The sequence below is a fragment of the Diachasmimorpha longicaudata genome, chromosome 7, assembly GCF_034640455.1.
Source record: "Diachasmimorpha longicaudata isolate KC_UGA_2023 chromosome 7, iyDiaLong2, whole genome shotgun sequence".
In the NCBI taxonomy this organism is placed as follows: domain Eukaryota; kingdom Metazoa; phylum Arthropoda; class Insecta; order Hymenoptera; family Braconidae; genus Diachasmimorpha; species Diachasmimorpha longicaudata.
In genome coordinates this window covers 9,383,512-9,396,877 of record NC_087231.1, presented here as the reverse complement: position 1 = coordinate 9,396,877, position 13,366 = coordinate 9,383,512, and the positions used below count along the sequence as shown (strand labels likewise).

General features: G+C 39.5%; 1 protein-coding gene across 8 annotated transcripts; it reads left to right on the top strand.

Moving 5' to 3' along the window:
* The first annotated feature begins 527 nt into the window (after positions 1-527).
* On the top strand, positions 528-12,916 carry Dop (drop out). 8 transcript variants are annotated; one of them, XM_064124984.1, is made up of 16 exons: positions 529-1,169; positions 2,704-2,908; positions 3,231-3,310; positions 3,616-3,718; positions 4,143-4,224; positions 4,349-4,675; positions 5,178-5,253; positions 5,770-6,000; positions 6,119-7,404; positions 7,503-8,042; positions 8,324-8,505; positions 8,599-8,816; positions 8,905-9,237; positions 9,415-9,480; positions 9,958-10,465; positions 10,669-12,916. In XM_064124984.1, exons 2-16 carry the CDS (start codon positions 2,740-2,742, stop codon positions 11,415-11,417), a joined length of 4,950 nt encoding a protein of 1,649 aa, XP_063981054.1. In that variant the 5' UTR covers positions 529-1,169; positions 2,704-2,739; the 3' UTR covers positions 11,418-12,916. The 8 variants fall into 8 exon arrangements, with proteins under 8 accessions (XP_063981060.1, XP_063981054.1, XP_063981056.1 ...); XM_064124986.1 differs by having other exon boundaries at positions 529-1,382; positions 4,161-4,224; XM_064124988.1 differs by having other exon boundaries at positions 529-1,382; positions 7,503-8,012.
* Positions 12,917-13,366: the final 450 nt, after the last annotated feature.

The window sequence follows — 13,366 nt, the reverse complement described above, 5'->3', positions numbered from 1 at the left end:
TTACACCTCTAAAAAAATCACTCAGGCCAGATATTTAGATTGCTCAATTTTTTATTTAAAAAATACATCAAAACTTTCCCTTTTATGATTTACAAAATCCAATTTTCGATAAATTGTTTCCGCCCCTACGACTAAGGCCACCACGTTTCCCCATTCTTCGTTGATAACAATGCTCAATTGTCGTATCAGATTGATGTTCTATTAACTACCGAAAACTCATTTATATCAGGAGTTATACAATTTACAATACCAAGGATTTTTCAATGGGAATTGTTCCTTCCAGTATTTTCCACTTTGTCTAGTAGTCATCACTACGTACGGATAAATCGATTTCCACTGTTGGTCAGTTATTGACGAATATCTCAGAATCTAAAAATAATAGAAAAATTTTTGTGATTACTTTTTCGTAGAGTCATTTAAGGGCTATCAAAAAGACCATGAGAATAATTTTGCTATCACGTAGCAAAATGATAGTCCCATTTTCATGTTATTGTTTACTATCAAGAGGCCGTTCATCTCATAAATTACAAAATTGATAATACCAAGAATTTTCCAACGGAAATTGTTTCTCCCCGGCAGTTTCACATCTCCAGGTAATGGTTGACCTTGCAAACTCTGTGAATGTCTCCTGGGTCTACCAAGGAAGATTCCAGCCCCCAAATTTCTATTGTTCAATATTCTTCTTCACAATGACATCGAAAGTTCTCCTGGATGATTTGCAAAATTGAATAACTCCAAAATTTCGTGCCGAGGGGCTCCCAAGTATCCACTTCCGGCCCTGTTGCTCCCCTTCAGACCCGCGGCCGCCATGTGAACTTGCTTCATTCTCCCAGTGTCTGTGTTGGGCTGTGGGTGCGCGCGTGCCGCCTCTCTGGGGCCCGTTTGGTGTTGTCCGTCATGAGTCAGAGAAAACCCATGGTCGCGACGGGTTTCGTAATGAATTTTCCCTCTCGATAGAGTACAAAAAAACAAAATAAAGTAAAACATTCAAAGTATCGTGTATTTATCGTGTTAAAAGCAACAAGAATGGATGAAATATCGACGACAGAGGTTGACCGGTTGTGCAGAAAACATCCGCCGAATGGACGAATATGGATCTGATTATGTTCAAGCATTGTCGTCAGTCATAAGGAGTATTTTTCACGGTTATACCCCTTGCATATTACTCGGTACGGTGAAACATTTGTGGTATACATTCACTAAATATCACCGGTGCATTTTTTTTTCTCGTATACGCTGATCGAGAAACATCGCTGTCGGTCATTTTTCTCCCACTATTGTTGTGGATTCATTTTTTTTGGCGTTTATTGCATCGGTACAGTCCGACGGTGAATAAACTCCACGAAGATATTGTTTCCCGATTGTTCCCGGGAATTTAAAAGGTAAATTGCATGGTTCAGGTTATCTTTGTTGCCACCGGGAAGTGAGGGGTCTTCACGATAGCTTGTCCACAGTGACAGTATCTGCTTTGGTTGGGTATTTGCGGGGAAGGGCCTGCTCTGGGCTGCTTCTGCTTGAAGGCAATTATTGACTTACTTTTCCTTTTCAGATTTTTTTTTCCATTATCTTTTTGTTCTTAGGCTGATTGTTATCGCGGCCAGTGATACCGCGGGCAAGATTACGAGGATTTATTGATTTTTTACAAGTAGAAATGTTTGTTGAGGGTATCATCAAGGTGTAATTAGTAATGGGGAATATTTATTGAATTTACATTTTCAATGAGATTGAGATGTCTGTTGAGATTTTTATCGGTGACTTCTGGGATTTATTCGCTGTCTCAACTACGGAGAAACTTGATTCATACGTTTTTTGTGGGAGACACGTGAGTGGTGGTAGGTTGGGGGAACCCCTGGAAATGATTTATGTCAAATTTTTGGGAAAATACTTGATTTTCGAGAATGGACTAGTTCCTACTGCATTCTGGTATTTTAGGATTTTACGTGCAGTGAACGAAATTGTCGTGTTTTATTTAGCACGTGAGATCGTCAAAACATTCGACGAATATTTTGGAAGTGACTCAGTGGGGGTCATCTACGGTTGTATCAGTCACTGTTGTTTATCTCATACTTGATGTTCATGAACCGCACATCTGGGGATCTAGATCAATGGGAATTGATAATAATCTAGTCTGATTCATAATGATAAAAAAAAGTTTGGAGAAGTACACAGAGAAATAAGGAACAACTACGGCTTGACGGTATGAATTCCTCGCTTTCAGAAAATTCTCAACCATTTTCAAAGTCATATCGATTATGAATTCGGATTATAACAGATTTTTCACCAGTCAATTATGATAATATTTCCCTAAATCGAGTATTTGTGAAATATTCCAAGAATTATTAAATCCGTGATGACCCCTGCTACTCTGTGTGTACACTTTCCCATACCCCGCGACTCTTCTATTTTTTCGTTTCACTTATCACCTCCGAAAATACCAGAACACATTGGATCAACAATTCAGAATGAGAAAAATACACAAAATTCCGATCTCGGATATCTCACTGGTTGCTGCACCTGGCTAGTTCCAACCATGCATTATCTAAAAATACAACAAGCAACAATTAACAACAACTGCACTGCAATTCAGTTGTATACATAAGTAACCGACGATGACAATGAAAAATGTGAAGTAAAAAAAAAATCACGAAAAACACTTTGATACGGAAGTCTGTTGTTAATCTATCGACACTTTTGTTTGTTCAGTATTTCTGTGATATTGAAAAGATAGAAGATTGCACGATGGATCCTGGAAGGAATAGGCAAAGCAGGCCACGTCTTCGTTCGCATGGCAACTCGGCCCGAGTTCTTGTATTTGATCAGACTGAGAATGAGGATGGCAATGGTAATGGCGAAAAGAAGAAACAATTGCCAGGAAAACTCGAGAGCAAAGAGGCACCCGTCCGTGCTGGTGAGATATTTAATACAACCAACAAAAAGCGTCGATTCAATCACGAACGGCTGTCATGCGAAAATAATGTCACCTCTTTTTTCTGTTTATTCACTGAAAACACATTGAGATCTCAATTTACTTGAAATATCTGCGTCGGAGCCAATTTATACTCGGATAAATTGAAGGTCCAGATAAATTTCAAATATTTACGATTATTTAATGCCCGAGGTCGTGATTTTCATTCACACGAATATTACAGCCTTGCTGTCTTCAGGATAGCCTAATAAATAATGAACGTAATATTTTTGTCTTATGGATATACCTTTGTTGATATTTACAGGCGGTACCAATGAGTTATCGAACTTGGTTAGGATGAGGAATTCTATTGGAAAGTCTGCACCGTCCTTATCTATGCATATGGTAATGTAGACTTACTAATTTACAATTGTTCTCATTTCCATGGTGATCAGGTTGATAATCTTAACGTACTGACAAATCGCGGTAATTCTATCCATTAAAATGAATAATTACTTGTCAATCATAGGCGCAACTAAGAATGTGGAGCGCATTAGTTGGAGAAGCTTTAAAAAATTTTGAATCAAAAATTGTAAAATTTTCATAATCAATTATATGGAGAAATATGTACGTCGTCATGGGATTCACATTGTCTCGATGCGTGAAAAATTCATGACTTGTGTCTAATTAATTTATAATTATTTCAACAGCGGGAATTTAATATTCCTCGCCGAGCAGCAAAGGCAGCTCAACGCAAGTCGTTCATCGCTACAACATCACCCACATTACCACGATGTCACTCACCATTGTCAGGTAAAACCTTCAGCTACTTCCTCCCTTCTTTTCAACTCCATTCAATCAACGATTGACGCACAATTGCACACAACCGATACTCGTAACACAAATACAAAACCCATTTGGAACCGGCAATCAGAGTTTAGAGTTTGGCACGTGTTGCTGATTATTCAAGGGGGAAGTGGTGAGGAGTGATGAAAAATTGCGTAAAGACATTTCATTTTGGCAGCTGTACTTAATCTAATATTATTGTCCTGTAAGGTTGTGAAAAAAAAACTTCTGATCTCTCGCGACTCACTTCTGTCAGTATTAAATCTGTCGGGGTTAGAGTGTTTCTAAACGACCATTAGGGAATTGTACTGTACCTGCAAGTGGCCTTGATCATTCAATTTCCATAATGAAAATTGTGGAGCTAATTACTCAATCAATAATAATTTTCTAGCATTTGTGCCCATCGTAGGAAGTCCACTCGAGAGCCCAAGGATGTCCTCAAGTCCTCACTTTGCTTTTGTCCCAATAAAAAGGTTCGTAAACTCGGGAATCGATTCAATCGTCGATAATAAACTCAATTAGTCTATTTGCTATCAATTCTCCATCAAAAGTCATCGACATTAATTGGAAAACTTTTGCTGTCACGTGGATCAATAGAATTGGAGGTGGAGCATCGGGTACTGCCGATGGAAGACGTTGGTCGGTAGCAAGTCTTCCTTCGAGTGGATATGGCACAACCCCAGGCTCCAGTAATGTCTCATCACAGTGCTCGAGCCAAGAACGATTGCATCAGTTGCCAAACATTCCGACTAAGGACGAGCTTAGAATACTTTCATGTCATTTTTCAAAACCTGGCACTCCGTGCTCGTCGCATCCGGGTTTTCCAGGTTCCAGTATCGCAAGTATACCTGGCAGTATATCGTTCAGTCTTGAGGAGGAGGGCCGGAGGTCACCGTTACATCGCCCAAGGTCACGAAGCTTAAGGTGAGTTCTTATAATCAGTGGAATCAATTAATTATTAGATAGGATAGTTACATGTCTATTCAACAAAGCGTCAGTCCAAGATAATAAAAAAAAATCAGAGTATTTTTTTTGTCTATCATATTCATGTCGAAAATATATGGTTATGCTAGCTTTTGTCTGTACTGAACTACGGAAGACACGCAGATTTGCTTTACGCCAACGTGGAGTATCTGGTGAACGTGATGTTGCCTCTTTCTGTTCATTCAGATAATCTGTTCTGCAATTGTCCTTCAGTTTTGCATTCCTTTAGAAACTACAGAAATTATGATTGTACAATTTAAAAATACTCAAGATTTTCAAATAGCATTTCTGTGTGATACGGAAATATTAGAGGGGAAACTTTAAATGACTCATTTATGGTATTTAATAGTTGCCAAATTATTAAGTGCGGTGATAAATTATCCATTTACAACTTTAATTTTATTTTTCGATGGCTAAAGCTTCCGTCATATTTAAATTACAGTAGTCCAAGTCGTTCACCAGTTCTCGACAATGAAATTGTGATGATGAATACTCTTTACAAAGAACGTTTTCCCAAAGTAAGTACAAACCAGTCAACTATGCGTCATCATCTCATTTAAAAAAAACCTCACATAAAAAATTAATTGCCCCAGAGCCATCGACCCAAACTCATTCCTTGTAACATTATCTTTTGTATATGGTAATTTATGTAAACTCACTAACGTGTTTATATTCCACATAACAAATAAAAACCATTTGGGGCGGTCAAATATTGCTCTCAACTCACTCATAATGCACAATAAACTGGCACAATTCCAATTTAAGTGACAAATGTCTTGATTCATTCAAAAATAACGGAATCTCAAACAAGAGCGGCTTTTACTCTACTACGAGATGCTTATTCTCTTATTTCAACCACGAGGTCACAAGTCTGACCCAAATTCCTCTGGTTCCGCAAACTCAGCGTCAATAATGTATCTTGTTTCCCGTGCCACCCCCTTCCCCTTCCGAAAAAAACATTGACACGTAATTTATCATCTTGTGATTCTTCTCTCAAAATCAACTCCCAACCGTCCTTGTATCTTTTCGTACAGGCAACACAACACATGGAAGAGCGTCTGACAAATTTTATAAATGAAAACAAGGATATTGATGAGTACGAGATTCTCTCTCACCTTGTTGGTGATTGCCTGCCAATAGTCCGATTTGTTCATCATCAAATCATTGAAATGGCTCGCGATTGTTTGCAAAAATCTCAGGAAAAATTAATAACATCGCGCTATTTCTATGAAATGACTGAGAGTCTTGAGCATCTGCTGATGGAGGTGAGTATTTTAATGTCAACTGATGATTGATGTTTAGAAAAAATATTAAAAATAAGAGGAAGTGACTGGTGACTGCCGAAAACAATAAACCATTTCGTAACATTCACCTTGTGTCTAGACCAAGGACAAGTCCCTGGAGGCAGCGACTCAACTTACAGGTTTGATCAAGAAACTGTTACTTATAATTTCACGACCTGCGCGTCTCCTTGAGTGCCTGGAGTTCGATCCTGAGGAGTTTTATCATCTCTTGGAGCAGGCAGAGGGCCAAGCAAAAATAAACAGCGGATTGAAAGCCGATATTCCTCAGTACATCATTAGTAAACTCTCCCTGAATCGAGATCCCATATCAGACCTCCAGGATGATCTGAATAAGCTAGAGGACTCGGCAAGTTCCGCTTCCAGCAACATCCAAATGTCCTCCTCAAGCCCAAATAAGGTAGACGATGGAAAGTTTCAAAAGGTACCCTGCGAGAGTGACTACGAGGTCTTGAAACTAGTCAGCAATGGTGCCTATGGCGCAGTCTATCTTGTCAAAGAGAAGAGCACTCGTCTGCGTTTTGCCATGAAGAAGATCAACAAAAATAATCTGATGTTGAGGAATCAAGTGGATCAGGTGTTTGCAGAACGTGATATAATGAGCTTCACTGATAATCCTTTTGTCGTATCCATGTACTGCAGTTTTGAAACCAAAAAACATCTTTGTCTGGTCATGGAATACGTAGAGGGCGGTGATTGTGCGAGTCTACTCAAGAATATTGGTCCACTTCCCCCGGATATGGCGAGATTCTACTTCGCTGAAACTGTCCTGGCGGTTGAGTACCTCCACAGCTATGGAATCGTTCACAGGGACTTGAAACCAGATAACCTTCTGATCACTGCCCTCGGGCACATCAAATTGACCGACTTTGGACTGAGCAAGATGGGTCTCATGTCTCTTGCGACAAATCTTTACGAGGGGTACATCGATCGTGACACTCGTCAATTCTCAGATAAACAAGTGTTCGGAACACCTGAATACATCGCACCCGAGGTCATCCTCAGACAGGGATATGGAAAACCTGTGGACTGGTGGTCCATGGGAATCATTCTATATGAATTCCTCATCGGTTGTGTTCCATTCTTTGGGGACACTCCAGAGGAGCTGTTCGCCCACACCGTTAACGATGATATTGAGTGGCCTGATGAGGAGGACTGGCCTGTGCGGATCGAAGCGAAGGACGTCATCACTGCTCTTCTTCAGCAGAGTCCCAGAGATCGATTGGGCACTGGTGGGGCTCATGAAGTCAAGGAACATCCTTACTTCTACGGGGTCAACTGGAATACACTGTTGAGGCAAAAGGCTGAGTTCGTTCCTCAGCTGACGCACGATGAGGACACTAGTTATTTCGATACGAGGATGGACAGGTATAATTAGGAATCTAACTGATAATTATGACCGATCAGTTTGTATCATGAGGCGTAAATTTAATCTTTTATGACCCTTCATTACTTTGCTTTCCTAGATATAATCATGACCTTGGGGAGGATACTGATGACACTGATGACTCACCATTGTTCGGAAGTTTCTCGTCTTACTCGCCACAATCGAGAAAGATATCTCAAACTAGGCCACCAAATTTGGTGCACGAGAGTGAGCTAGATTCGTCGAAAAAACAATTGTTCAAGAGTGATACTGAGAGAAATGCTAACGAATTGTCACCAAACTCATCGAATTCATTCTCACCGCCTCTCAAGGCTCTTGAGAAGGACGGGCAGGAGAAGAATCGAGCTTTATTCACTGCCAAAAATGTTACGCATAATGATAGTCTTGATAAGAGTGGATGTGATGTGTCTTGTGCTAATAGTCCAGCCTCGTTGTTGAGCGGAGAGTCGAGGGGAACAATTAAAAATGCTGGGGGCGATGCCGGAATTGTTGGAATGAGTACGCCTGAGTCTTCACAGACTGAATCCGACGATATTAGCCCGCAGATACAGAGGAAACGTCATGTTCATGCGCGTGACAAGCTGCCCAGGTTCAGTATTTCCATTGATGGTGATCACACGTGAGTCATACGCCGGCGCTGGCATTCATGGTTTTTTTATTTATTTTTTTTTTCAATAGTATTCGCTGCAAACATTCGAGGCATTTCCTTCGTATTTCGTTTGTCGTTGTACTGGTTACGTTTTTTGTTCATCTAACGAATTCACAAACAACACTTGAGCTTTGCATTATCACTACATCACAACGTTCGTGCATGATACATGAAAATTGTTGATTTCGAATCTTATGAAGTCTGTTAAATTAGACGTGAGGTGATTACAAAATGGTTGAATAACATTGCAGGCTGGATTTGGCAGCAGCAAATAGAGAACTAGCTGACGATAAACACAACTCCAGTACGGACTCCTACGAGTCATTAAATGCAACACCATTACCACTTCATGTTAAACAGAAGTCTCGTTCAGTCATAAAATCAGCATCAACCAGTGGACTTTCGCTGGTTATACCAACAAATGAATTCTCCTGTTAGTATTCATGGTCCCGTTGAATGCATGACCAGTGACTCATGTGTCAGTTTCCCTTTCGAATGACTAGTTTGTTTTTACTTACTTTTTCAGTCGATCCATCGATGTGCCAATCGATAGAATCACCAGGGGGCTCATCGACGGCCTCTTCAAGAGATACATCTCCTTGTCGTGAATTGAGTCCACTCGTTACGAGCTTAAAACCACCGATTATTATCCGCAGGGGACCCAATGGCTTTGGGTTTACAGTTCATACCATCAGGGTTTATTATGGAGACAGCGATTTTTATACTATGCATCATTTAGTTATGGTAAATTACATATGGGAATATTTATAATTTTATAATTTTTTGTTTTCAAATTATTGAGGATGTGGATTTTGGTGTCTTCACATTTTAGGCGGTGGATCAATCGAGTCCTGCATTCGAAGCTGGTCTCAGGCCGGGTGATTTAATAACTCACATTAATGGCGAGCCAGTCCAAGGCCTTTATCACACCCAGGTGCTTCAATTGATGCTCAGTGGTGGTGATCACGTTACTCTACGTAGTACACCCCTCGAGAACACGAGTATCAAGACTGGTGGTCGTAAGCGTGAGCCTGCACAGAGTAGATTGGCTAAAAGAACATTGCACAGGCAAAGAAAGCAGAAACGCGATCATTCAGACAAGAAGAGAAAAACATCACTATTCAGGAGAATTAGTTCAAAACGCGCAAGTGTGGAAATGCAGCAAGTAAGGAATTACTATTATGAAAGACCATTCACTAATGTGATTTTAAATTATTTCACATGAAGTTTATTTCATTGTATAGCCACATTTTATTTTTTTTTCAACAACGATTATCGAGGAAGGAAAAACTGAAATGATTTGGTTTATTCTTTTCAAACTATCAATTTGTGTTTCTTACAGCCATTAAGTATCAGTTGTCCATTGTCAGCACCCATACTACCCAGCGACAGCAAACCTCCACTTATGGTATGAGTTATCGATTTTTCTGTTCATTTATTAACCCGAAATTCAGTAATTGAGTGATAGAACAGTTTGAGTGGACTGTAAGCAATTCGTTCATTATTAATTCATCTCGGAAATGTGTTTTTAATGGGAAAAGTTCAAGGGCTTTTTCCGACGTTGTCGAAACTCATTACTATGAAGATAATTACGTAATTACGGAGATGCTGTTTCGTGACTTGAACCGTCTAATAATCACCCTACTGAATTATTTTGTTTACTTGTCAAGTTAAATTGCTTCGGCTAACACCAACACGCTTACTATATTTTATTTCATTGCTAAATAACAAATAGAATTAGAGATACAATTAGAGGTCTAGATACCGAAAGGGACATCATCCATAATTTATTCCTCTGCTTTCTGAAAATGAGTAGCCAAGTGGTAAAACAAGTCTCACCCTAATATAATAAAATAATTATAACCATCAATTCAATTTAATTTAGATGGCAGCAGGAATTTGTTCTCCGTCCATGGTAACACCGAGTCGTTCATTCCAGTCGTTCACACGGTCGTTACCACCACAACAAGAATCCTCGCCTTACTATGCAAGTGGTGTTCCAAAATCAGTCTGCACTCCGTCCCCACCGACGGCAAGCCGTCCTACCACAGACTCTTATCACTCGACAGGCACATCCAGTCCGTGTTCAAGTCCAAGCTCATCGTCCCCCGGCTCAAGTACTTCTGTTGGTAACATAAGCAGCCTGTCGAATCAGTCGCACTATCAGCGGCCAAGTACTCTTCACGGTCTCAAGCACAAGCTTCACACGGCTGCGAAAAATATACACTCACCAAATCGTAGGAAATCAGTCGGTCATATTCCATTATCACCATTGGCAAGAACTCCAAGCCCTTCACCGATTCCGGCCAGTCCCACCAGGAGTCCAAGTCCATTGGCGTTTCCTACGGGGCATCAACCGGGCAGCTCTAACACCACTCAGTCGTACAGTCCAGGTAAAACCGAAATCATAGAGGAGATTCGATGAATTTCCTGACAAATTTCATTGGCAATAGAATAGAATTACAGATATTTTTCCAAAGTTATTAATATGCACAAAGTTAGTCCCTTGATATAAATGATAAATCCTATCAAGAGCATTTTCCTCAATCAACACAAGTACAAGATTTTTTTTTCAATTAAAAATTCTCCTTCACAGGAGTATCTTTATCAACTCCAGCGAGTCAAAAGAAAACATATGGTCGTCCAAAATCAGCTGAGCCTGGCTCTCCCCTTCTTCGTCGTGCTCTGAGCCCGGATCGTCTGCATCCCCGTTCCGCAGAGAACAAGACTTCCATTTCTCCCCTGGCGAACAGTGTGGTCCGTGTAACACCACGTGTCACAATCGCCCAGACATCTCATACAGAATCATCCGAGGAAATTACTGCAGAGAGCGCCTCCAAAGATCCTCACGAGTCCAAATCCGACAGTAAAAAATCAGTAGATCAAAAGCCAAGTGAATACTCAAAAATGTCTCACGGTATTTCCATAACCATCCCGAGTGTGGGGCACTCAAACACCTGTGGTTCCACGCAACTGCCGAGGATCGCCGAGGAGAAGGACTCACCCACGGGAGTGAAGGGCGAGGACTATCCAAAGGACACAGAGAAAACTCTCCCCCCGCCCGTCGAGGAGTCAAAAGGGTTCTCGACTCCAGAGAGCAGTGGCTCTTCAGACTCCACAACAACAGTAATTCCAAATAGATCCCTCCCAAAAGTCACTCCTCGTCCAGAAACTGAGACTCAGCCTTCAAAAATCGACCCAAAACTCGCTACAAAGGGCAAAGTAGTTGATCAAAGCCCAGACTCTCGAAAAATCCTGAAACGTTACAAAGTCGACACCCCCGAAACACCAACGTTCTCCAAAGTTGAGAGATCCAGTTCACTCGACGACAAGAAGACTAAATAGTGTTTACAGCGTATCGTTGTTGTTTCGCGCTTTTTCAATGCTCGAAAGCAGAAATCATTGCCCTCTGATGTGCCGAGAAATTAATTTAAAGCTTCCAAAAGTCTCATGTCTGTCTCCTACCTTCTCCGATAATTTCTTCTCATTTTTCCTCATTCAATGTAAATATTTTTTAAGACCAGCGGTTATAGCTCGTCCATTGCACAGGCTGAAGGAAATGTACATAATCATTGGCATTGATATAAATCAGAAAACCCAAGTGAAATTAAACGGACACTGCATTCCGAAAGAACTAATGGAGTTACGAGCACACATTGTCTATCTTCTCTCAATTTAAAATTTAAAATTACTATCACTATTGATAATTTATATTATTACGACTACATCAAGCATCATCGTTCGCAGTATTTTTCACGATCTCATTCAGTTTTTCATCTTCGTTTTTTCATCGTGACTTTTTCATTCACTTATTTGTTACTCATGAAGGGCGAAACTTTTTGAATTTTTAGTCGGTAGCATGGTAGATTTTAAGTAATCGAGGGCAGTTATTGGTCGAAAATGCGATTTTCAATGGATACTAGTTCTAAAACTATTTATTTAACTCATGAAGAAGGAGAAATTGCGGCGATTTGTTAGGCTGCCATTCGGAATCACTGGATTTCTCTCCGATTTCATTGGAATTGAAAAACTCTTCTCTACATATTTGTTCGTTTCCTCATAGAGAGGAGAGAGTTTGTAAATTATTTTGGAGGAATAATGAGCTCATGTTTGAATGGACCGACGATCATTCCGTGAGAATTCGCCTGAAAATTCACTCATTGCGGACAAGTTGATGATCGTTGATGTTCATTAGACATTAATGAGATTACGATAAGACGTTTCATTTAAAATGGGCTGCATTAATTAACAAATTAATTGGTCTTATTGCTCACTATCGGTGTAAGCTTTTTTCATCGATCAATTCAGAATTAATCGAGTATGCACACATCGAAATTTTTGTGGAGAGATAATCGTAAAACGACTGCAGATAACTATCTTAGTGTTTTAAACTTTAGATGTTGATTATTATGGATTTATTTGTAGTAACTCTGCAGACGTTAGTAATTTTCTTTCCTTTTAAACTCGTGATACTTGATATAGACTTTGAGTTTGGGAATTCCTCACGGTGTTCAGGGGTGAATTATAAATTATTATGTGAAGAATGTTTAGCACGATAAGCACTAGTGTAACACGAACTTTTTTTGTGGAAAATATGACAGGAAATAATTCAAAAGTGGAAAAATGTATTTCCGTGGGTTCTGTGATTAATTCTTCACTTATATCGGCAATGAGGGGTGTTAATACAAAAGCGAAGTGGCCCTTTTTACTTCAAATTTCTTTTTTCTTCAGAATTATTTCAGGAATTGGCGATACGTGATGAACATAAAGTCAAAAAAATTCATGTTTTCAAAATCATTCCTAAATTCCCTCATTTCCGTAATAAACGCATAATTAATAAGAGACTATGGTGGTTTCATTACGTTCTGAAACTTGGCACACTTGGAATGAAGATCAATACATTCGTCAAATCAAATAAAAAATGCTCTTATGACACGTTATTTTCTTATGGATGTACGTACCAAGATCAAAATGGCATTATCGAGAAATGTAAAATGTAATGGAGAAGGTAAAAAGAACTTATTTTGTGTAGTATTTTCTACAAAGAAAACGCCAATATTATCGTTCATTGTTTTAAAAAAATCATACGTTTTCGTGGCGTTCATTTGTTGATAATTAAATGTTAATGTTGACACGTCGATTCCTCAATGAAAAAGGCTTCTATAGTTATGCCTGTGAATTAGGAAGTTGTTTCTTGAAACGCGTTTTTTTCCTCATTGAAGCGTTTATTCATTTTTATTTCTATCAATGATTGTTTAGAAACAACAATCAAAAGAATTACAAGTACAATTGAG

Bases quoted from the DNA above. Each gene is read 5' to 3' on its own strand.
- Dop (XM_064124984.1), top strand. From the start codon at position 2,740: ATGGATCCTGGAAGGAATAGGCAAAGCAGGCCACGTCTTCGTTCGCAT. The intron at 6,001-6,118 runs GTGAGTATTTTA...CCTTGTGTCTAG, and splicing joins TTGAGCATCTGCTGATGGAG to ACCAAGGACAAGTCCCTGGA. The intron at 7,405-7,502 runs GTATAATTAGGA...TTGCTTTCCTAG, and splicing joins TTCGATACGAGGATGGACAG to ATATAATCATGACCTTGGGG.